The sequence below is a fragment of the Colius striatus genome, chromosome 17, assembly GCF_028858725.1.
Source record: "Colius striatus isolate bColStr4 chromosome 17, bColStr4.1.hap1, whole genome shotgun sequence".
Classification (NCBI taxonomy): domain Eukaryota; kingdom Metazoa; phylum Chordata; class Aves; order Coliiformes; family Coliidae; genus Colius; species Colius striatus.
This window is the reverse complement of record NC_084775.1, coordinates 2,197,078-2,221,399: the sequence shown is the minus strand read 5'-3', so window position 1 is coordinate 2,221,399 and position 24,322 is coordinate 2,197,078. Positions and strand designations below refer to the sequence as shown.

At 61.7% G+C, this 24,322-nt stretch overlaps 1 protein-coding gene across 1 annotated transcript; it reads right to left on the bottom strand.

The window, feature by feature from the left end:
- On the bottom strand, positions 1-23,263 carry SCARF2 (scavenger receptor class F member 2). Its single transcript, XM_062010311.1, has 12 exons — positions 23,162-23,263; positions 22,319-23,073; positions 15,568-15,626; positions 13,687-13,788; positions 12,906-13,425; positions 12,596-12,814; positions 12,101-12,229; positions 8,393-8,496; positions 8,200-8,317; positions 6,778-6,899; positions 2,370-2,522; positions 1-1,996 (listed from the first exon to the last, which is right to left on the bottom strand). The coding sequence occupies exons 1-12, from the start codon at positions 23,261-23,263 to the stop codon at positions 792-794; spliced, it is 3,588 nt and encodes a 1,195-aa protein (XP_061866295.1). The 3' UTR covers positions 1-791.
- Positions 23,264-24,322: the final 1,059 nt, after the last annotated feature.

Genomic DNA, 24,322 nt, shown 5'->3' with positions numbered 1-24,322 from the left:
TACAGAAGAAATACATTTTTATTACGGAAGCGCTCTGCAGAGGTGCCAGGCTCTGTCGTACCAACCTCATCCCTCCAACTCTGCTGGGTGGGACACGGGTGCCCGGCGGGCACCCAGCTCGGGCCAGAAACAGCGCGTTCCTCCCGGCCAGAAGCAGCGGGGAAGGCGGCCTCGGTCGAAACCAGCTCGACCCCACGCCAGGCACGGCGTGGCTGCGGTGCCACTGGCGATGGAGAGCCGTGCCTGGGGCCCAGGGCTGGGCACGGGACTCGCTGCCGGTGGAGGGGAGGGGCACGGGACACGTCCCCGGCAATGCCCCGGGTGCTGAGCAGCAGCAGCATCTGTCCCCTGTGCACCGGGAGCCCCCCGGAGTGAGCAGGGCACGGGAAGCGAGCGGCTCTGTTACTGCGGGTGGGATATACGGTGGGTACGTCGAGTACAACAAGCGCTGCTTATGTGGGCGATAATACTGCTACAAAAGAGGGGGGAGGAGTGCCAGGCAGGGCCTCCCCCGGCTGGCTCCCCGCGGCCCTGCCCTGCGCGGGGAGTGCGAGCTGCCAGAGCTGGGCAGGGAGCAGGCAGCAGCGCACGGATGGGGAGGACCAGGTCCTGTGGCAGGGGAGGCTAAAGGGAAAAAGGGGATCAGAAAGATGGAGGCAGAGAAAAGGAGGCTCTAGGCTCTTCCAGCGCCCCCTGCCCAGTCCAGGCTGCCGTGTCTGCCGGCTGTGCCGGCACGTGTCCTTCCTCCCGGCGCGTGGCCGGCTGGTGCGAGGCTGATGCCCGGCTCCCGGTCACTGCACCGCCTGAGCGGGCACGGCGGCTGCCCTGGGCGGCTCCAGGCCGGCTTCTCGGCTCTTCTTCCTGGGAGGCTTTTTGATGGGGGTTTTCTTGGCTGCTTGCTCGCTGGGGAGAGCCTGGTCCTGGCCGTTGATGGTGTTTGGCTTCTCCACCCTCTTGGGCTCCCCGGCCACCGGCTCGGCCGCCCCAGGGATCAGTTTTTGCAGGTGGGGAGAGGTGGGCAGCAAGGGCTTGCTGGGCTTCTGGCCACCGGCGGCTGCCGAGCGCTTGGCTTTCTGCGGAGGGGTGGGCTTCTCCCGCTGGGCACCCACCCCGTTGGCTCGGCCGCCTCCATCCCCCTTGTTGAGGCTCTGAGTCTTTTCCTTCAGCTGGGCGGCCAGCTCAGAGGCCAGGTGGGGATGGAGGGGCTCGGAGCGAGGCTTGCTGCCGCTGGGGCTGCGAGGAGCATCCCTGTTGTCCCCGCCCCGCCGCTCTGGCTGGAAGGCTCCCATCTTCCGGAAGGCGTTCTGCACCACCCCGTTGACGCTCTCTGTGGGCTCCGAGCTGCCTTTGCTCCTCTGCTTGGGCTTGGAGGGCGACTGGGGCTCCCCGGCGAGGCCGGCTTTGCCCTCGGGGACACCAGGCTCCTTCGGCTGCTTCTGCCCTCTCTCCTTGCCTCGTGCGCTGCCCTTCTCCTCCGGCCTGCCCTGCATGCCCCCCGACGTCTCGCTCGGGCTCCTCTTCCTCTTGGCCAGGCCCTGGCCTTGCTCGGGGCTGCCGGAGCAGGCGGCCGCCGTCTCTGGGGACCGGCTGGGTGCTGGCAGCGAGTTGGACTGGCCAGAGTTGTACCTGCCGTGGATCCAGGAGACTTTGGGCTTTGTGGCCGGGTCTGGGGGACGGGGCTTGGTCCTTTCTGGGGATGGCGGCTTCCCGGGGCTGCGGGGCTCGGCGGGGGCATCCTCCTCCTCCTTGGACTGCTTGGAGAGCCGAGCGACTCGGGCGTAGAGCGCGGCCCCGGCCGAGCCCGAGCCGCAGGACGAGCGCTCGCTGTCCGAGGACTTGAGCAGGGGCGTCTCGCTGCTGTCGGCCGGGAAGGCTCTGACGGAGCCCGTCTCCTTCAGGAAGGTGTATTCACCCGCTTCCTCCCCACCAGCCGGGGCTGCCAGCTTGTCCCCGGTGCTGGCCATTGTCCCCCTGTCCCTGCTGTCGCTCACACTCTCTGTGGGAAGAGCACAAGGAGGGGTCAGGCTGAGATGAGATCAGGACTGAGATGCTCCTACAGGATGGTGGGATGGCAGCCCACTCCAGACAGGTCCTCCCCACACTCTGGTGTGTCCCCAGGACCCCCCCTTCCCTCCTCCCAACCAGGGGCTCCAGCACAAGTGGGGTCTTAAAACAACCCTGGAGTAGCGAATGCCAGAGAATGGAGCTCTGAAACCACGTGTGAGGCAACATAGGCTCATCCTTTCCCAGGGCAAGGAGCCAGGGTAACATTCCCCCTGGCACAAGGACGATGCCTCTCCACTGAGCAGGAGATGGCCACTGCTGACATCCCCAAAGTCCTGTGGGGAAGAGTCTGTCCCCCTGCTCACCTTCGTGGGGGACACAGTACACTGGCCCCTCATCTGTGGTGTCAAAGGAGGAGAAGGAACCACGAGATGACCAGGATGGGGAAGGCTGCTCCACCACAGAGGGTGGCTCGATGAAGCTGCAGTTCAAGGTGTTCTCCAGGTCATGATGGGCCACTGTGAGGGTAAGGAATTGCTGTAAGTGCCTGACCCCATGGTCCCCATGCCAGCCAGGGGATAGAATCACAGAATTGTTTTGGTAGGAAAAGTCTCTCAAGCTCCTGCAGTCCCAACCCTGCCAAGCCCACCACTACCCCCTGGCCCTCAGCACCTCAGCTCCACGGCTTTGGGATCCCTCCAGGGCTGAGGACTCCCCCAGCTCCCTGGGCAGCCTGACACAGGGGCTGACACCCCTCTCAGTGAAGAAGCTTTTCCTGATATCCATTATAAACCTCCCCTGCACAGCCAGTGAGGTGATGGGCACAGGGACAGCATCCTGACAGACAGGCATGGGGACAGCTCACTGTGCATCCCCAATGGGTCCCCCTGCCACATGCCCACAGAACCAACCAGCAATGGTGGTGACCAGCACCCCCATGCTTGGGGATGAGTGGCTGTGGGCAGCAGAGCCCATGCAAGCTTTATACCTCCCATCTCTCCCCATCTCTCCATGGTAGGTCTCCAGTTGCTCAAATTGAGGGAAAAGCCACCCCAAACCCTGGGTCCCACAAGGACCTGGTGAGCATGCCAGCAGCCACCCATGAGCTGAGCAACCTGTCACAGCCAGCTCGCCACGAAAGTCCTGACACTATGACCATCTCCTTCCTAGGGCAAGAAAGGAGCTGCCAGCTTGAATTGCACTAATTTCCACTTCATCATCGACACTGGCATTTTCCTGTTCCTTCTGCTTCTGCAAAAGGAGGTAGAAGGATGGCAAAAGGATGCCTGTGGAATCACTGTTTTCTCCCCATTCTGCCACCGTTCCATCCCCTTGGCAGCTTTCCCCATCTGGCAGCCGAGGCGGAGCATCCCCCTCCCCCAGAGCTGCCCTTCTGCTGCGGGGGCTGAGTGCAAGCGAAAAATCAGCAGAGAAGAAAAGAGGTTCAAAGAAAGAGGAAAAACTTGGGGTTCAAATTATCTTCCGTTTCAGTGGTTAGAAATCCAAACAGCAAAGCTGAGCAGTGCCAGGGAGGGACTGCTGCCTGGCTGAATGTTTTGCTGGGTTAAGTTCGTAGAATCACGGAATCATCACAGAAGGGAAGGGGTTGGAAGGGATCTTTAGACATCATCCAGTCCAACCCCCTGCCAAAGCAGGTCCTACCTAGATCAGGTCTCACAGCAACGTGTCCAGGTAGGTTTTGATGACCTCCAGAGAAGGAGACTCATGTCCGAGCCCACCCTGCAGGGCTTCTCCAGGTACCTTCAGCATCATCCTGGGTACCCACAGGAATGGGGCAGCACCCAGCTGGGTAGAGGGGATTGAACCTCTTACAGAACCAGGCAGCACCAAATGCTCTTGTCCCATCCCCTGCCTGCCAGCTTTTGTCCCCTGGGACTGGTGGCAGAGCCAGGGCTGCAACCTCCCCTTTCCCAGGCAGCCTCACCCAGCAGCAGCTGGACACATCCCAGTCATCTCAGCTGCACTGCAATTTCCTGCTTGCATTGTTTGATTCTTGCATCACGTCCCTGTTTTACAATAAAAGAACTCTTAAGTGTTATTGGGATGCTCACAGGAGCATTTATTCTGTCCGAGGGAGCCTGGCTTCAGAGATGCAGGGTCATTAAAGTGCCTGCTCGGCCCTGCAGAGTTTGGCTGCTTGGAGAATGGGAAAACAACAAAGAGGAAGGGAAAAAAACAGGAGTGATATTTAAAGAGCAAACGGCCTAGAGAGGGGGAAGCAGCAGTTTCAACATGGCTTTCCTTGTAATAAAAACCAAAAAGGGAAAATTAAAAGCAGGCATCTGGAAGCAGATGAAGGGAGCTGCTTCCTGAGAGGAGGCGTGACGAGTGGCTGGGACTCACGAGGCCTCTCCAGGACTCAAATGAGACCCAGGATATGGTCAAAGGATGAAAAGAGGATGTACAGAGTGCTTGGAGCCAGGTTTGAGGACACACCTTGGGCTGATGGGGCTGGGAGAAATGTCCCCTCCTGCTGCTGCTCCCTGTCCCGCTTGCATGGTGGTTGCTGGCTCTCAGGACTGGGAGGAAGCAGCAAGGAGCTGCAGAAGGGCTGTGTGAGGGTGGCCAAAACCCCCCTGGCTGCCACCCTCCCCTCCCCCTTCCCCTGCTCATTCTGAGCTCTCTGTGGTCAGCATCACCCTTGGCTGGTTGAGCTTTGCTGCTTGGAGAGGTGGGAGGCAGGAGCAGGAACTGTGTGGTGCAGAGCTTGGGTTCATCACTCTGGGGCAACACACGACTGAGACTCACGCTGGTGCTGCTGATGTCCCAAGAAACAAACCCTGTGAAACTCACACACGGGGTGTCTGCCCAAACACTCAGGCCCAAATCCTGGCACTACAGCCCAGGCTGTGCAGGCTGCCAGCTCGAGTGCCATCCCCACGGAGATGCTGCAGATCCAAAGCTGCTGCCAAGGCCGGGGAGTAGGTTTTGAGGGGAGCACCTGGAGCTCCAGCCCCTCTATGAGCTTTGGCAGGGCTTCAAGACCTGCTGTCTCACCTGGGAAGGTTCTACCATACATGGGCTTCTGCTTGCTGGTGGCAAGCATGATCGTGTTTGAGTCGAGAGGAAAAAACTCACCCAGTGCCAGCAAATGCACGGTAACAGCTCTGCAAAGCCATGAACAGGTCCACAACGACCACCTACCAGGCACCTGCAGCTTCAGCCCACACCAGTTGCCCTGTGACATCTCTGCAGGGTCCTGAGCACTTCCAGCGCAGAGCTGGCACTTGGGATGGGGCATTTCAACATCCCCAGACCCTGTTTCTGAGGCAGGACCACCGTGGGGAACAGACAGCTTCTGCCACCCCTGTGCCAGCCACATATTGATGTGGCACCACAGTCGCTGGGCATCACAGGGACACAGCTGCTGCAGGCATCCACCCCAACCATGCCCCTCACCCGAGAGGCCCCCAGGCCCGGTGGGGGCTCGAGGCATCGCCAGACCATGCGCCAGAGGGATCGGGAGCTGCCAAAACCCACCAGCAGCTCCGCTGTGCAGGATAGCAGCGGGAACACAAGGCAAGCCCTGAGCAAAGCTTCTCCATCCAGTGAAAAAAACATCCCCCAGCGCCAGAGCCGGGCTCTGGGAACAGCCCCAGCCCTGCCGGGGCCCCGAGACCACCGTGAGCATCCCCCCAGCTCTGGTGCTGCACCCTCAGCCTCTCCGGGCCGCTGCCGCTCTGTTTACACAGCGCAGCTGGGCAGGCGCCAGCGGCCTCCCGGCCGGCCCCTCCAGCCCCTCCCTGCACACAGCCACCCTCTGTCCTCCTCCAGCCCTGCCCGGCCCCTTCCACAAACACGGCCTCTGTTAGCCTCTGTTATCCTTGCAGCAGGAATGTTTCCCCAGCCCGGTGCACCCCGCTCCGGGGCAGGGCTTTGCTGTGCCCCACGCTGCACAGAGTCGTCCCCCTGACTTTGATGCTGGAGCTCAGGCACAGTGTGCTGGGCTGGGCTGGGCTGGGCTGGGCTGGGGGCCACCTCTGTGTGCCATGTGTGATGGGGGATTTGACCTCGGGCAGCCGCTCGGGCCATCCCACCAGCACTGCACCCCAGGGAGCTGCTGGGCATGGGAAGGGGCATGGGGCCAGGACCCCACCAGTGCAGGGAAGGGATAGCTGCCCTTTTACCCCTCCTCACACTGGGATGGGCACGGGGAGGGTTTGGAGTGTGCAGAGGACAGTGTCTCCCAGCTGGCTGGAGTCAGGGGGTCCCCAAGAGCCCTGTCAGCTCCAGGTCAGGGTCTCTGTCCAGTGCAAGCACCTCCCTACAAGCCCAGTCTGTGTCCAGGCAGTGTGGGGAGCTCTCTGCCCTCCATCCTCTGCTGTGCACAGCAGCAGCGGGGGCTCTGGCACCAGCTTGGATGCTCTGGTTCCACACAAAGCTGGGGCAGGACCAGGTCAGGACTAAAAATGCAAGTGAGGTATTGTGCTGCCACAACAGGGACCACTCATCTACCTGGGGAACCCCAAAACCTGACAGAACAGATCAGCAGACCTCCAAGCACCAAGTAACCACCCTCACAGAGCAAAACCATGTGCTTTGAGACCAAGAAGCTGCAGACTGAGAAAGGGCTGAGCCCAGGCAGCTTGCACCGAGCCTTGCCACAGTCCCAGGGCCCCGAGTGTCCCTGTCACCGCTCACAGCACGGCGTTGGGGCTGCAAAGGATGCTGTGAGTCACACGTGCTGCCCTGCCAGGAGTAAAGGCCCTGGTGTTTGGTGCTTCACCCTCTCCCCAAAGCCCAGCACCTTACCCACGACCTTGGGTAACTTCTGGCGGCGCAGGGGGATGCGGGGCAGCTTCATGCTGATGCGACTGAAACGCCCGCACAAGCGTCTCGGCGGCTTCTTGGCTGCTGCTGGGTCCTGGCTGGAGCTGCAGGAGAAGGCAACAGCCCCATCAGAGGGGCACCAGGCTCTGCCCCGCAGTGGGCACGGCCTCCCGGGGCAAAACAGGGACAGCCAGGAGGATGCCCAGGGCATAGGGGAGTTGGGGACCTGCTGGGGCTGTGCACCAGCTTGCAGCACGCTGGGATTCAGAGCAGCGCCGGGGGATGGTGGCAAGGCCAGATCTGGCCGTGGCTGTTGGCAGCCCGGCCCCAGGACATCCACAACACCCGGCCAAGACCCTGAATCTTCAAAAACCCATAAAATCATCCCGATCCAAAACCAAAACATGGCTTCTCTGTATTTGCTCTCTGGTTTTGCAGCCTCCTGGGGCAGAGCTTTTGAGCTGTGCTCCGCGTGTTGATGCGAAACAACCTGTGACGTGCTGCTGCGGCCCTGGGGACGCCGCTGGGACGGCACCGTGGCTGACCCAGCTGCCTGGGCATGCCGTGGGGGTCTGGGCACCCCAGGAGATGGGACACGCTTTAGAGGCATTTCCCCTGTCCCTGTGTGATATTTCACCACGCAGGGCTGCGTTTGTGCTTTTATCCGTGGGATAATTACAGGCAGCCCCAGCCTCTCTGAGCCAGATGTGCCGGGCTGGGATGGAGCTGGCAGGGCTGCAAGGGGAGGCTTCTGGAAAATTCCTGCGCAGCAGCTGGCAGTAGGAAAGGCTTTAACTGCAGCTGGAGGAGCTCCCATGGCCCACTCGTCCCTTGCTGAGCAGCACAAGCCTTCCAGCCCTACAAGGGGGCTGTCCTCATCTCTGTCCCATGGCGGGATGTCGCCCAGTGCTGCCAAAATGCTGCTGGGATCCCGACCTTGCTGCAGTAACTCACCCTCCCTGCCTCAAACGTCCTTGTGCTGCAGCCCATCACGCCCCAGGTCTCACCCCATGATCCAGGGGTTTGTTCTGGGGATCGTGGTCACATCTCGATGCCCTCACTGTATTTTAGGATTCACATTCGAAGATCAGCTCCAGTTCCCCAGAAACTAGAGAGGACCTTTTGGGTCTTCAGCAAGTCACGGCCCACGAGAGGGAAACAAAGTCAGGGGGAGGGGAAAGGAGGTCCCCAGGCAGGGCTCACCCTGAGCCTCTCCATCACCCCTCTTAGCTGGCTGCTGCCCTGAGGATGCAGCAGGACCTGCTCAGAGCCCAGGAACCAGCAAGGCACACGGTATGAGGCAGGCAGCCCTGCTCTGCCTCAGCTTCCCCTGGCGCTGCTCAGTCCCAGCCCTGGCTGCTGCCCCCACATCCCCCCGCTCCGCTCGGCCCTCGCCCCACTCACCCGTGGCCGTCGTCCTTCTTGCGGCAGACGCAGCAGCAGCAGAGCAGGGAGAGCAGGAGGATGAGCAGCAGCACCAGGAGGGCTCCTGCCCCGATCACCCCCATGCGCTGGTTGGCCTCTGCAAGGCAAAGGCGGCGGCTCAGGCCGGGCGCGGGTGCCGCGGCAGCCCCGGCCTCGGCCCTGCTGCACTCACCCATGTGGCAGGCGCCCGTCAGCGGGTCACACGCGCCATCGTGGCAGCTGCAGGCTTCGGCACAGTTGGCTCCGTAGCGGCCGGGCGGGCAAGTCAGGTTACAGCTGGAGGGAAAGGGCCGAGTCAGAGCCATCACCACCCTGGCTGCTGCCTCCTTCCCAAGCCCTCCATGCTCCAGGGAAAAGTGGGGGGCACTTCTTCAGCTGTCCCCCCAACCTGGGGGATCCCCCCATCCTCAGGGAGCCCATTGCCCACAGTGACTTCAGGGAACGGGGCCTGGCTGGAGCTCAGATGCTGCTGCTTCTGCTCCCCATGTTGAGCTTTGACACCAAACTGGGAGCACTGGCTGATTCCCCAGAGGCTGTGCTGCCAGTCAGTGGGATCTCGACCAGCTGGAGAGTTGGGCAGAGAGGAACCTGCTGAGGTTCAACAAGGGCAAGTGCAGAGTCCTGCAGCTGGGAAGGAACAACCCCCTGCACCAGCACAGGCTGGGGGTGACCTGCTGGAGAGCAGCTCCAGGAGAGAGACCTGGGAGTGCTGGGTGATAATCAACTGACCATGAGCAGCAACGTGCCCTCGTGGGCAAGAAGCCAAAGGCAGCCTGGGGGCATCAAGAAGAGTGTGGCCAGTAGGTCAAGGGAGGTTGTGCTGCCCCTCTGCTCTGCCCGGCTGAGGCCTCATCTGGAGTCCTGTGTCCAGTTTTGGGCTGCCCAGCTCCAGAGGGACAGGGAACTGCTGGAGAGAGGCCAGTGCAGGGACACCAAGATGCTGAGGGGACTGGAGCATCTTTCTCATGAGGAAAGGCTGCGGGACCTGGGGCTGTTCAGCCTGGAGAAGAGGAGACTGAGGGGGGATCTCATTAATATTGACAAATATCTAAAGGTTGGGTGTCAGGAGGTTGGGGCAGCACTTTTCTCTATGGTACTTAGCAACAGGACAAAGGGCAATGAAGCTGGAACACAAACAGTTGCATTTAAACATAAGAAAAAACTGTTTCAGTGAGGGAGCCCTGGCCCAGGCTGCCCAGGGAGGGTGTGCAGGCTCCTTCTCAGGAGGTTTCCAAACCCCTCTGGACACGTTCCTGTGTGACCTGATCTAGGTGGGACCTGCTCCTGCAGGAGGGTTGGACTGGATGATCTCTAAAGGTCCCTTCCAACCCCTGCTATTCTGTGATTTTGTGACTAGGCACAGCCATTGCAAAAGGTCACAGAATCAAAGAATCTCAAGGGCTGGAAGGGACCTAGAAAGCTCATGCAGTGCAACACCCCTGCCAGAGCAGGACCACCTAGATTAGGTCACAGAGGAACTCGTCCAGGTCATTAGCCCATCAGTCACATATAAAGACACCCCATCACCACAGGCAGCATTTCCAGCTCGGCTGGGCAGTGATGTGCCTGCAGCAGCCCTAGCCCCCTCCCCACGCCGAGCTGGGCTGAGCCACTGTGGACAGAAGCTGGAAAAGTGCCCAAATTGATTTTATTTTTATTTTTTCAGCCTCCAAGAAGAAATAAAAAACAACTGAGAGGCCCCAAGGCATCAGCTGTGTCAGGGCAGACCTTCCCCATCCTGCTGCAGTCAGTGCCAAACCCTCACCCCGCTCACTGGTAAAATGACCTTCCCGGCAGTGTCCCCACGGCGTCAGGGACACACATGAACGGGCACCCACTTGTGAGCATCGTGGGCTTGAGCACACAGGAATGGGCACCAGGCAAAACCTGAGCTGCCACAGTGGGACAGGATAGCTTTGGGGGTTGCCGCTGGTGCTGCTGCACACTGAACCCTCCGTCAGCTGCTCCCCGGCAGCAGCAGCATCCAGAGCCAGCGGGCCCTGGCCCCAGTGCACTCCCCTGGGGGCACAGCTGCCCACAGCCCTCGGCGCGGTGCCCAGAGGCAGCTCAGCCCATTTCATGCTCCATTGACTCGCAAAGTGCTGCCTGGGCCAAGCCTCGTGTCCACCAAGTGCCACGTGCCCGCCGGGACAGGCGCTGAGCTCCTGCAGCCGCCGCGAGCAGCTGGGAGGTGGGAGCCGGGACATTCCCCTGGCAGCCTGAAGCTCCTCACCCTGCCACTTACACACACATTTCTGCCCTGGGCTGGGAGTCTGGGAAAGCAGAGGGGGGGGTGTTTTTTCCCCAGAGGGTCCCAATGCCTCAGGGAACAGTGATGAGGACAAAAACCGCTTTGTGCACACCACAGATATTCTATCAGTCTTTCCTTTAGCATCCTCCTGGTGCAGAGCTGGGAGGACACCCCTGCTTGGTGAGGACAGGATTTCTGTCTTACTGCCAGAAAACCCAGAATCCCAGCATGGGGGGGGGGGGGGGGGGCGTGGGTGTTGGAAGGGCCCTGCAGAGCTGCTCCAGCCCCAGCCCCTGCTAAAGCAGGTTCCAGGTGAGTTTGGAAACCAGTCAAGAAGGACCCTCCACACCCTCCCTGGGCAGCCTGGGCCAGGGCTCCCTCACCCTTACAGTAAACAAGTTTTTCCTATGTTTAAGATTAAGTTTTTGGGTTCCAGCTTCATCCCATTACCCATTGTCCTGTCACTGGAGATGACAGAATAAAGTGCTGCCCCATCCTCTTGACATCACCCTCTTAGCAAAATTATATGCTGCTGACCAAGCCACTGGTTTGCACAGTCCCAGGGATCCGCCTGGCAGCAGATTCCCAGCCCCTGGCACGGCTCAGCCCGTGGCCACAGCTCCAGGATGCCGCTGTAGCTGGGGCTGTAGCCCCAGAACCCTGGTCCCCAAGCTGCTGGTGCTGTGCCGGGGTCTCTGAGCAGCTGAATCCCCGCACCGCCCCCGGCACAGTGCTGGAAGTGCCATCACACATCCCTGGTAAGCACCAGGACCCACTGACCTCTGCCTTTGCTACTGAAGGTGGCAACAATGCCCAGGCTGGGCATCCTGAGCTGGTATCCAGACAGCTCTTCTGGCAGCACCAAGTGTTGGCAAAGCCACAATAAAACCCCACTCGAAATGCAAAACCACTCGCTGTTTGTGTGCCTCGAGCAAAATGCTGGCACGGGCAGGACACCAGCCCCAACCCCCTGGCACTGCCAGGATGCCAGCCCCAACCCCCTGGCACTGCCATCACCCTGGCACTTAACTGCTGGGAAAATCTGAGCAGCACCTGGCAAGACCCATGGGAGTTGCCTTTGTGCCCTGGCCAGGTGGGAAATGCTTTCCTTGCCTTGTCAAACAGCACTTCAGTCCCAGGCTGGGAAACATCACCAGGAGATGTGAGCAGGGCCTCCATGTCCCTTGTGCCCCTTCCCTGGGCAGGGGGAGAGGGGAAGGACTGGGAGGCTCTTGCAGGGAGTGAGGCAGATCTCGGCCAGAGCCACTGCTTGCAGCAGGAGCACCCTGCAGCTGCCACGCTCGTGAGGCTATTTGCTATTCTGGGTTGTGGTTTTCTCTCTCTTTCCAGTTAGCAATTCCACCCTGGACTTCAAAACAGACCAAACCACCATTTTGTCGGTAGCATTTGTTTTTGCCTAATAGACATTTCCTGGGGCAGAATCCTCACCTTGCTGTCTGCAAGCCCGTCCCCTCCCCTCTGCTCCAGAACTCATCCCAATCCCTGCCCCTGAGCGCTCCCACCGCAGGAAACGTCTTGTCTGGGAAGCGTGTAGGGCCCAAATGGGCACGAGGTGCCCGAGCTGGTGCCCTGGGGGCAGCCCACGTGTGCTCGCCGTGGCTCACTTACTAGATGCCGTGGGAGCCCGGGTGGCAGAGGCAGCGGCCGGTCTCAAAGTGGCACTGCCCATTAACGCAGTCGCTGCAGACGAAGGCGCAGTTCTCCCCGTACGTCCCGTTCCGACACTTGGTTTCACACCTGGGGAAGGAAGAGAGCAGATGGCTGGAGCACCCACAGCTCACAAGGGAGATGAGGCTCGGTGCTCCCAGACCCGTTTGGGTGCTGCAAAACCCCAGAAATAGTCCTGGGGACAGAAGTCTGTGTGAAAGCATCTAATCTTGAGAGCTGAGCCCCACTGCGAGCACACAGTGTTACAGGGGGGCAGGGGGTAGGGGGCTCACAGGCTCCCTCCAGTCCCATAGCCAAGCCAGCTGGCTCAACCCGTCCCTGCCCGCTCCTCCTGGTGTCGGGAAGCTGCAGCCACTCCCCGTCCCTGGGCAGGGAGAAGCAGGGAGCCCAGGCACCAGTCCGCCGGGGCCCAGCCCTGCCCCGAGCCACACTCACCGGTCTCCGATCCAGCCGGGGTTGCAGTGGGAGCACTTGCCATTGATGTGGTTGCAGGTGTGACCGTCCTTGCAGGGGGGACAGAGCTTCTCACAGCCCTCTCCGTAGAAGCCGGGCGAGCAGGGCTGGTCGCACTTGGTGCCGTTCCAGCCCGCCTCGCAGGTCAGGCAGCGCCCGTCCGCCACGGTGCAGGGCTGCAGGCTCTTGCACTGCCCACACCTGCAACGGCCAAAGGACGGTCCGTCACCCCACACGGCACCCCCAGAACCTCCTGCCGCCACCTCCCACCGAGCCCCACGGCGCCACTCACCGCCTCCGGCAGCCTTGGCCGTAGAAGCCGGCCGGGCAGGGCTCGCGGCAGTACTTGCCCCGGTAGCCCGGCTCGCAGGTGCAGGTGCCATCCACCTGGTTGCACTTGCCCTTGTAGCACTGGCAGTAACGGTCACAGCGGGGCCCGAACGTCCGCTCCCGGCACTGGCAGCGCCCTGTGAACTGCTCGCAGGGCGAGTTGTTGCAGGAGCACTGATTGTTGCAGCCGCGGCCCCACCAGCCCGGCTGGCACAGACAGTTGCCTGTCTGCTGGTCGCACTGGGAGTTGTGGCTGCAATAGCAGGAGCTGGAGCACTGAGGACCCCACCAGTTGGGCTCGCAGGTGCATTTGCCCGTCTTCTGGTCGCACTTGCCGTGCTTGCAGAGGCAGACGCTCTCGCACTTGGGGCCCCAGCGGTTGGGGTTGCAGGTGCACTGCCCCGTCACGTCCTCGCACTGCCCGTTGGGGTGGCAGCTGCACATCTCCTTGCAGTCGGGACCCCAGAACTGCCGCGGACACTCTGTGGGCAGAGCCATCAGCCATGGGAAAACCCCGGCACCACCCACCACACGAGACCCCGAAGCAGTGGGACCCATCCACCACAGTGCCCTCCTCCCAGCGCACCCGATCGCAAGAGGAGACCCCTCCAAAGGGATGATGCCCCTGGGGACAGAGCCGGGGGAGGACAGGCAAGAGCAAAGCAGGAGCGTCGGCAGGTCCGTCCCTGAGGCTCTGAAATGTCACCCCGGTGCCAAGGACAGGCTGGGGCCTGTGTACTCACTGGTGTCGCAGTTTGCGCCGAAGTAGCCGTGGCGGCAGCGGCACTCGCCAGGCCTCACACACACCTCGTTCTCCTTGCAGGTGAAGTTGCCCTCGCACACGGCTGACAGACGGACGGACAGATGCAGGCATGAGTGTGTGTGCCAGTAGGCTCAGCCCTGATACCCCAAAGCCCCAGCCCCACAGAGCAGGGCAGGGGTGTGCAGTGGCACCACAGGCGCTGCCGAGCTGTGGCACTGCCACTGTCCTGGCAGGTAGCCGGGCAGGCTGGATGGGGGTCTCACTAGAAAAATGCCACCAAGCCTCCTGCCACCCAGCTCAGCCACATCCCTGCCACCAGCCTCCTGCCACCCAGCCCAGCCCTGCCCCTGCCGTGGCCGCAGGCAGCAGCAGCATCCCTTGCTCAGCCCCGGGTTGCTGGCAGAAGCTGGGGCAGAATGTGGACAGGGGGCAGGGGAGTTATGGGCAGCCACGAGTCACAGTCCCCCTGTCCCCCTCCCTGTGCTTTAATGGACTGCAGTGGCGCCACTGCCACCCCCACCACCACCTCTGAGACATGGCCATCAGCCTCCAAGGGCCACCAAGCCCTCTCCTGCTGAGAGCAGCTTGTGCCGGGGCTGACATGCAGGACGTGGGCCGGGCAGCCCCGCGGTGCAGGCAGGCACAGGCCCTGGACACATGCCCTGGACAAGCCTCCTCAGCCTCAGCCTCTGGGAGAGGGAGAGCAGACCACCCATCCCATCACCTTACCTGGCAGCTCTTAGACCTATGGTGATGGATACTATAGAAACCCCTAAAATAGACAGATCACACAGGTTAGGAGCAGTGAGTCTAATGGTTAGAGCAGGTTGGGGAGGGGTGAGGAGACGGCTTGCTGCTGGGACCATCCCCCCTCTGTGCTGGCTGACCCTGTCCCTGGCACCCAACGCATGCAGCGAGCGGTTACAAGGGCTCATGCACCGTGGGTTAGTTGGTTACGTGGTGTTTGCCGATGGCTGCTGCCGTGCCGGGCCACTGCACAGAGCTACTCTGGCTCTGCTGGGGCAGGGGGAGCCCAGTGGCAGCTGAGGCTGTGGGGTGAGGCATAGCAACCCCAAAACTGTCACCTGCATGGTGGCAGCAGCGCAGGGAATGAGCTGTGCCGGGGCTCCCAGCTGAGCATCTGTGCTGGGCTCAGCATGAGCTTTGGTAAGAGTGGTAATGCCTGGCCCTGGCTCGGGCTGCCCTGCCTTCCGGCTCACTGGCCCTGTCTACAGCCTGCCCACCTTGGCAGCCTCTCCTCATGGGGAAATGACAGACATGTGCCACGTCCTGTGCCTTCTCCTCCACTGGCACTTCTGGTTTGGCTCCATGCGCTGCTGCGGCACTCGTGGGAAGCCTCCGAACCCCATCCCTACAGCTGCACCTTCCCCATCACGCTGGGGACACCTCACTGTCTCTTGGGTCCCAGAGCAGCACCCCCCTAAATCCTTTGACTCAAAAGTTTTCTGGTATGGAGAGAAACCCTCCAGCCTGAGCAGGGGTGATGCTCCCTGCAGAGGAGCTCACAGGGGACTGGGGCACCTCAGGGCATCACTGTGGGGGCACGGGGTAGCTCAGGGCTGGGCTCTGTGACCAGCATCCCAACACTGGGGCTGAACACCCATCTATCCACACACTGTTGGCTTTGAGCGCTGCAGGGAGGCAGGACAAGCCTCCAGTGTCCCCAGGGAACCCAGCTGGAGGCAGAGGTCCCTGGGACAGGGGGTCTCCAGGACAGGGTGTCCCCACTGCAAGGCAAATCGGGGTGACCCCTGACAGCAGTGGTGAGGCCAGGAGGGCTCAGTGAAGGATGGTGTCAGCAGATGAGCAGTGTCCAACAAGGCAAAATGCCAGCACTTACCTATTAAACACTCGCTTCCCTGTTGCCTCCATCCTGGGCAGCACACGAGCAGTGAGGAGCTGCAAGGGGAAAAAAAAAACCCACCACAAGTGGTTATGACCCTCATAAACTCCTGGTCCTTCCTAAAACCCCAGCAGAAGCATCGATGCTGTGATGGTGAGCAGTCCTGCTCCTGGTCAGCTGAACCCCCTGGCCAGGGGCTGCTGCACCTCCATGGCAACAGAGGGATGTTGGCTCCTCCTCCACCATGCCAGGAGCACAGAGCTGCTGCAGAGCTCCCGTGAGCATGGGCTAGAGATGCCTCAGCAGCTGGCCAAGGTGACACTGGGAGCCAGGACAGGATCAGTTCCTCCCATCAATGGGGAGTGATGAAACAATGAAAGTCATGGTTGCACCCATTACTGTAAAAATGATCCAAAGGATCCCCTGGCTGCAGGGATGGCGTGGTGCTTGCAGACAAGTGCCTGCCTGTCCCCCCCTGGTGCTGGCCCTCCCTGCTCAGGAGCCTGTGGTGAGCTGCTCTGCCTGTCTGCATCCCCTACTGCACCCTGCTGCTTCCATGCTCCTTGCTGCCCTCTGCCACATGCACCCGTAGCCAGGAGCTGGGAGCAGGCTGCGAAGGGCTCCTGCAGCCCCTGCACCCTGCCGATGTGCAGGTCCCTCCTGGGCCAGTCCTGCCCTGCATTGCTGGGCAGTCCAGCTCAGGGACCTGCATTTCCACCTTCTGGCTGTTGCAGAAAGGCTGAACACAACCCAAAGTCCACTGCTTGGCCTGGAGATAGCACCTCAAAGGCAGGCTGGCACCCCTCCCCCGGGCTGGCATCCCTCCTAGGGGGTTACCCCAGGCAGGAGCCAGGCAATGTCAACTGGAGCAGCTGGGAAATGTCTCTGAGCCCTCCGGTGACCTGGAGTGCCAATGCTGCAGGAAGCACCATGCACAGCAGCATCAGCCAAAGCATTTCTGGCACAAACCTGACCCCAGCCAAAACCAGGACGGGGATCTCAGACCCCCTTGGGGGCTCAGTCAGAAATCACAGGATCAGAACGGTTGGAAAACACTTTTAAGATCACTGAGTCCAACCCCTCAGCTCACACTGCTGGGCCCATCGCTGAACTGATCCACAGCCCTCAGCACCTCATCTGTGTGTCTTTGAATATCTCCAGGGATGGGGACTCCATCCCCTTCTTGGGTAGACCCTTCCAATGCTTAACAACCCTCTGGGTGAAAAAGTTCTTCCTAATGTCCAACCCTGGTGTAACTTGAGCCCATTTCCTCCTATTCTGTCATTCATTCCTGGGGAGCAGAGCCCGACCCCCAGCTCCCTGCAGCCTCCTGTCAGGGAGTGTCAGAGAGCGCTGCTGTCTCCCCTCAGCCTCCTCTTCTCCAGGCTGAACACCCCCATTCCCTCAGCCCCTCCCCAGCCCCTTGTGCTCCAGCCCCTTCCCCAGCTCTGTGCCCGGCTCTGGCCACGCTGCAGCCCCTCAGTGTCCCTGTGGCAGTGAGTGAGGGGCCCAGCACTGACACAGCCCTGGAGCTGCAGCCCCTCAGTGTCCCTGTGGCAGTGAGTGAGGGGCCCAGCACTGAACACAGCCCTGGAGCTGCAGCCTCCCCAGGGCCCAGCACAGGGGACAATCCCTGCCCTGCTCCTGCTGCCACACTGCTGATGCTCAGGAGACACGGGGACTAAGCAGAGACATCTCATCCGCCCTTCTTCGATGACCCCCTGCAAGAGAACGACTGAAGGGCTCTGGGTGCTGTGTGAGGACGACACTGCCTGTGTTGTGACACGGCAGGAGCTCACTGGGCAGGCAGCCCTGCTCATCCCGGGCTGACCTGCACCTCCTGGGCCGCGGGAGCGATGCTGGGGGGTACAAATGCTCCTTGCAGCGGTAAAAATGGTCTCAGTGGATGCTGCAGTCAAGGAAAACTCCCTCTGGGCTGGTCCAGCAGCAGTATGGAGTGCATTTGTCTTTTTTTTTTCCCTTCCCCTCTTCCTCTTTCTGTGCAACGAACGCAGAGGAGGAGGAGACACAGAGGAAGTATTCGCTCACAACCCAGCGCAGTCACACGACCGCGTCTGGCTGCCAGACTGCCGTGTGCCGGGGCCGGGCAGGGAGCTGCCAGCAGCCCCCAGCAAAGGCAGGTACTGGCAGGTACTGGCACGGCATGGTACGGCACAGCCCGGCCTGGCATGGCGCGGTATGGCCCAGCATGGCACAACACAACCCGGCCCGGCCCAGCACCGCCCGGCACGGCACAGTACAGCCCGGCATGGCACGGTACAGCCCGGCACAGCACGGTACAGCCCGGCCTGTTGCAGCCCTGCACGGCCCTTTGTGTCCCCTTGGGGTGCTGTTTTTTTGCAGTGGACGGTGAAAAGTTGGAAAGGAGGCAAAAAAGAACCACAAAAATGATTCAAGGCCTGGAAAAAATGCCTCGCAGCCGGAGCCTAAAATAGCTCCATCTGTGCAGCCCGTGGAAGCAGCCACAGGCCCCGCCACGGCAGCCAGCGCGTGCCCCCTGTGCCGGGACCCCCGCGCTCAGGTCAGGCCTCTGTGTGCACGGTGTTTACAGCACAAACCACCTCCCTGAGGATGGGCTGGGATGGAGACAAGGAACTTCTCTGCGAGAGGCTTCAGGCTGCCTGCCCTGAAAAGCCTCTTCAGCTGTAGCGGGACGCTCCGGTGCGGGCAGGGAAGGGGCTGCAGTGCCCTGATCCTCCCATGGCATTGCCAAAGCATCCCCTGTCCCACCTGGGCTTCACAGAATCACAGAATAGTTTCAGCTGGAAGAGAGCTTTCAGCTCATTGAGTCCAGCCTTTGTCCCAGCCCTATCACCCGCTAGACCATTTCCCTCAGTGCAACTTCCATCCTTCCAGTCCTCCACCCTTCCGAAATGCAGTGCTGGGTGGTTTTTGGATGGCATGATTGCAGGTGTGCAAGGGGAAACCCCTCTTGCTTGGGAAACCTCCTCCTTCTCAAACAACTCCGCCTGGCCACCAAAACAGGCACCGTGGCTGATGCACCAAAAAAGCATCACCCACAAGGAAAGCCCTGAGCTGACGGCTGGGAGCTGCTGGAACATGGTATGAGGAGAGAAAACCTCTCCCTTGCCTGTGGGAGGAGGTGAGAGGCACAGTGACCAGCAGCAGCCAGGACCCCCAGCCCACCCACCGCCTGCTGGGACGCAGGATTGGTGCTTATCTTCCCCTGATAGCTAATCTCTCCCTGCGGTGCCCGTTGCCCCTCGCTCAGCCCTCACCTCGTTTATCAGGGGCTTTGACAGCAAACAAACTCACTTCCATCGCAAGAAGAGGCAGCTGGGATGAGGCACCGGGGAACTGGTGCTCCCAGTGCGGCACGGGGACTGCTCCTCCAGCACAGCCCACCTTAGGCAGGGTCAGCGCTGCCTGCAGAGGGGATTGGCACCCATTGGTGCCACGTGTCTCGTGGCCTCAGCTCCCCCAAAGAGGGTCCCTTGTGCCCCCCGAGCACTGCAACTGGGATAACTGGGAGACAAAAGCTCGCTCCCAACCGCCACCGACGTGCCACTGCAGACACACACCATGTGCAAACACATTTTCAGTGGCTTTTTCTTTTCTTCAAAGCATCACAAACGCTGGGAGAGAAGAGCTGCCTGTGAGGTGTGGCTGGAGCACGGGAGCTTTGCTGGTGTGGAGGAAAAGGAGTTGGGACGAGGGCAGAGACAGAGCCGTGGCCTGCAGGGACAGGGACTCGATGCCAGCGTTGCTCCTGGCACACAGCCACGTTCTGCTCCTTCTGTCTCTAGGGAGGCAGAGTATTTTTCTTGCAGATCAATATCCTGCACTGCTACCTGAAGCTCATCTCCTTCACCCATGGCTGTGGAGAGAGCTCCAGAAGTAGGAGGGATGGATCCCTGTCCAGACCAACACAGCCCCCTCTAAACAATGGAGAGCAGGCTCACACCCTCAAAAGGAGACAGACCCTGGAACTCAGGTGGGAGCTGCTGCCCGGGGTCCCACGTGAGAACTCCCTGCTCTCAACCCACCAGACAGAGCTGTAGAGGAGCTCTGTGGGCACGCTGTGTGTCCCTAAAGCCCAGAGCATCGCCATTGCCTTCTCTAGCCATGTGACTGTCCCCAGTGCTCGCCATCCTGCTGCTCCTCCTGAGCTGAACACCCCCTCTCCCCGTGTCACCCATCATTCAGTGCCAGCCAGCTCCCTCCATGTAGCTCATAGGGCTTTTGGGACCACCAAGTCCCAGCCAGTGGCTTTGCCCCCTGGCTGATGCCAGCCACAGCTCCCTGACCTGAACCCAGCCTCAGGGTGCAGGGAAAGACAGAGATGCCCTGGTGCAGGCAGGAGCAGGATTGTGTACATGAATGGAAACCCTCTGGGCAGAGAAAGACAAGAAAAATAAGCTTAAAGATAAAATCTTACCAAGAGAGAATGTCAGTGAGAGCAGGGCAGGGACAAAGCAATGCCCATGGGCACAGGGCTCTGAGCAGCCTGCCTCCAGAACAGCAACTTCCAAAAGGGTCCCAACAACACGGAACTGATCAGAAAAGAGCTTCCCATTTAGGAGGATGTTGCATTTAGTGCACAAAACTTTAACACCCAATAGCTCCCAAATATGCCCTTTCCTTGTGCCCTAAATGGTGCCTTGAATTGCTGGGTCTCAGGAGGCTGCAGGAAGGTTGGAAGCAGAATCCTCCTTTTGAGCCCTCCAAAAGCTGCAGCTGGTATCTCGGGAGGACACTTGGATGCACTTGGCAGAGCCACGTGGCCAAGAGTCCAAGGAGCAGCTTTAGCAAGCTCAGGCAGGAGACGCTGGCACCTCCTCTCCAGCCACCTCCAGCCCCCAGCACAGGGCAGGACCTGCAGCACCTCCTCCAGCTTCTGTGGGTTTGGATGGTGACATCTCCCATGCCCAGGGGAGCACCACAGTAAAAGCAGCTGTGGGTGCCAAGTATGCGGGTGGGAGGGAGGGAAGAAGGGTCAGCAGAAGGATGAGGGGTGCAAAATGATGCAAACGTCATCTCAGCATCCTCAGGACCATCCCCGCCTCACCTTCTCCAGCTCTTGGGCTGCCTTCAGGCCCTGTTTGCCCCCAGCTGCCCGTCCCATGCACCCTGTCCTGCCCACCAGCGAGTGCCTCTCGTGTCCCACAGCTGGCACAGGGAGAAAGGCTGATCCCTGCTGGGTGCAGCATCTCCCCCATCCCCCTGCAGCGGGGGCTGCATGCTGGCTGCCACCCCCAGCACAGGGGACAGGGTACCACGAAGAGGAGGGGACACTGTTCACACCCCCTCTGCCACCCTGGGACACGGTGGCACTTGTGGTGGGAAGCAGCTGGGCAGAGGGGCTCCTGCAGCCTCCCATGCCGAGGAACAGGCCGGGGCCGGGCGCTGTGGCCGCTCTGGCTCGGGAAATGCCTCCTTAGGAAACTCAGCCTGTAATTTGAGGAGGGGGCACCAGCGCCCTGCGGCCCTGCTGAATGGAGCCATTATGTGGCCCCTCTCACTCCAGCACATGTTTTCCTTATGGACTTGTCTGACCTCATGGGTGAGATGTAAAGGTGCATTTATGGCCTGGGCCCCCCAGCAAGGGCAAGGGGATCCTGTTCTCCGAGGCAGGAGGGAGCGGCTGTGGGCCCTCTCCCCCCTTTGCTGGGGCCAGTCTGGCTGAGGAACCTGGCCAGGAACGAGCCCGAGAGCTGGGGAGAAGCTTGCCCTGAGGTGATGCTCTGCAAAGCCACCCGTGGGACACACGGACCACGGGCAGCAGGGACAAGGCAGTGTCAGCTCCCGGGACCCTGCTCCCAGCTAAGTGGGCAGGATGTGACCCTCGGGGACAGAACGGCAGTGCCAGCACCCACCTTCTGCAGCTGAACTCAAGGGTTCTGGAGCTGTCAGCTCTGCCATCCCAAGCAGCCCAAGGCGACTCCACTAGGATGCCCAGAGCATCCTGCATCCCTCCAGCCCCCACTCGGCAGTGGCACTGACCTCGAGGAGTGCAGGACCACCCCCCTTCCCCCCACTGTAACCCGATCCCCGGAGGCACCCAGGACCGGCTCTCCACAACAGAATCGGCCCCAGGGATGCAGGATTGGTTTCCCTCACCAACACGACTCGATCCCCAGAGACAACCAAGAGCAGCTCCTCACAGTAGGACCAACCTCGGGAGGAGCACGACTGGCCCCGGAGGGTGCACGACTGGCCCCGAGGGTGCACGACTGGCCCCGGAGGGTGCAGGACCGGCCCCGGAGGGTGCACGACTGGCCCCGAGGGTGCACGACTGGCCCCGAGGATGCACGACTGGCCCCGGAGGGTGCAGGACTGGCCCCGGAGGCATCAAGCAACGTCTCTCCGCACTCTCCCGGGCCCCGCGGAGTGCGGGACCGGCCCCAGGGCACTCTGGACCGACTCCCGGCAGCAAGGCGGGGAGCAGGACCGGCCCCAGACTGTCCCGGACCAGCTCCCCACAGCACGCCCGAGGAGCAGGGCCGTCCCCCTCGCTCCCGGCCTCACTCGGGCTGAGCTCCTCGCCCCTTCCCCGGTGCCCGGCTCCCCCCGCCTCAGCCACGCACAACACGGACTATGTCTTGGAAGGCCGCCCAGCGCCGTGTTTGGCCCGCGGGAAAGGAGCGGCGAGTCCCCGTGTCGCCGTGTCCCCCCCGAGCCCCGCCGCGCCCCATCGCGCCCCATCGCTCGGGGGGTCCCGTCGCGCCCCGCCCCGGCCCGTCCCGTCCCGACCCGCCGCTCCTACCCGCCGGCCCTGCAGACGTTCCTGCCGCGGGGGCTCAGCTCCTGCGCGGCTCCGCGGCTCAGCACCAGCAGCACCAACGGCAGCAGCACCGCGGCTCCGGCTCGGGCGCGGCGGGGCGGGCGCAACCCGCGGGCCGCCATGACCGTCGCAGCGGCGGGGCCCGGCTCGCCCCGGCCCATCCCACACGGGGTCGGGCGCTCCCCGCCGCCGCCCGCAGCCCCGGCTCCGCCGTGCCCGGTGCCCGCGCCGCCCCGGCCGCTGCTGGGCGGGCGGAAGCCGCGCTGCGAGCGCTCGGCCGCCGCCGCCTCCCCCGCGCCCCTCTCGGCAGCGGCGGGAGGGGCCCCGCCGCCAGCCAGGAAATTCCGCATTGGTTCCCCTGACGGCGGGCCAGGCTCCGGGGGCCGCCCGCCGCACCCCCGCCCGCCCCGCCGCGCCGCCCCGACGGGCTCCGGCGCGCCGGCGGCCCCGCGGAACCGGCGGAGGGTCGCCCGGGGAGGCGGGGACCGGGACAGGCTGAGAAGTGCCGGCTGCCGGTGCAGCCTGGGGGTCCGGCGGCTCCCGGGAGTCCTGGCAGTCCAGTGGCTCCGCGGTTGGGATGGGCCCGGGGTCCGGCAGCCCCGGGGTTCGGCTGTCCCGGTGCTCTGGCATCTCCATGTGTCCAGCAGCCCCTGGACCAGCCTGTTGCGAGCCACGGAGGGACCTACCCGCGGGAGACGAGTGGTGCCTGCAAGTAGCAGAGCCAAGGGGGCACGACCCTAAACAGGGACAGGAGGGCATCAGAGCAGCCACTGGTTAACCCATCGTAAGGACACAGCTGGGAATGAGGCGGAACATGCCGGGCACCTCAATGGTCCCACACCCTCCAGCCTGGGCTGTCCCACTGTCAGCCTCCTGAGCCTGGCAGTACAGCATCACTGAACTGGCCAGGGCTTCCTCAGCCACCATCCTGTGCCAACTGGCTTTCCAGCTTCACGGTCACTGCAGAGATGGCTGCAGCTTGTCTGAGCTGCGTGAAGATCTGACAGCTCTGTGGTGGAAGCACGAATGAAGGACACCCCGACCATCTCCCATGTGGCAGCACAAATGCAGCCAAGCAGCTGCACCCATCTCCTGCCAAGTGCTGGCTGCAACCAAGCAGATGAGGAAGGGTGTATGGACAGTGTGCACCTCCTGTGGAGCTGATTCTGGGGGCCGCACACCTCCAGGAGCTTCCTATGGATGTGGAGCCTTCATCACGGGAGACATGAGTTCGGCATAACCATTCTGGAGAGGACTAGGGAGTCCTGGGTGGTATCCTGAGCATCTTCTCAGTCCTGGGATCTCTTCATCAAGCAAAAAGTGAGTTTAGTGAGGATCTCACCACCACTATCCTTTGATGTCTGCAGTGTGCAGGGAAGGTTTCTCTCCTGCTCAGACAGGATTCCCAATAGGGATGTCTCTGGTGGTCCCATACATGTGACTGCAAGAGTCTCACAGACCTCACAATGGGCAGCCACAGGCAGAGGCTTCTGCAAAGTGCAGGACTGCTCCCTGGCAGCGTGTGTTCCCTGCACTGGCTCTCAGAGACTGCCCCAGAAGCCTCTGATGCCCTGCAATTCCAAGAGCCTGGGTTTGTAACAGCCCAGAGCAGCACCTGCTCTGGCGAGCGCAGGGAGCTCAGGTGCCCTTTGCACGTGTGATGCCACGGCAGGGAGCAGCCAGGAGCCTCTGTGGCACGAAGCTGGGAAGGCAAAGCTGAGCACGTTCCACCTTCCCACTGAGTGACATCAGCACTGAGCCACGGGCAGGGGCTGGGAGGGCAGTGACTGGGGCTGGGGCTGCCTTCTCCCATTGCTGACATTGCACTGGCAGCACTCGTTCAGAGGCTCACCCAGTACAACCCATCAACTTTCCTTTTCAGATCTGAACTTTCACGTGGACTTGTGACCACTGGGTAACACCCCACCTTTATCCCCACTGCATCTCTAGCACCTTTCCTTTGCTCCAGGGCCCCTTGCACATGTC

Excerpts from the sequence above, each read along its gene's own strand:
- SCARF2 (XM_062010311.1), bottom strand. The coding sequence starts at position 23,263 with ATGGTGGCTGAGGAAGCCCTGGCCAGTTCAGTGATGCTGTACTGCCAG. Across the intron at positions 13,789-15,567 it reads GGGAAGCGAGTGTTTAATAG|CCGTGTGCGAGGGCAACTTC; the intron begins GTAAGTGCTGGC and ends TCCGTCTGTCAG. Across the intron at positions 1,997-2,369 it reads GTACTGTGTCCCCCACGAAG|AGAGTGTGAGCGACAGCAGG; the intron begins GTGAGCAGGGGG and ends CTCTTCCCACAG.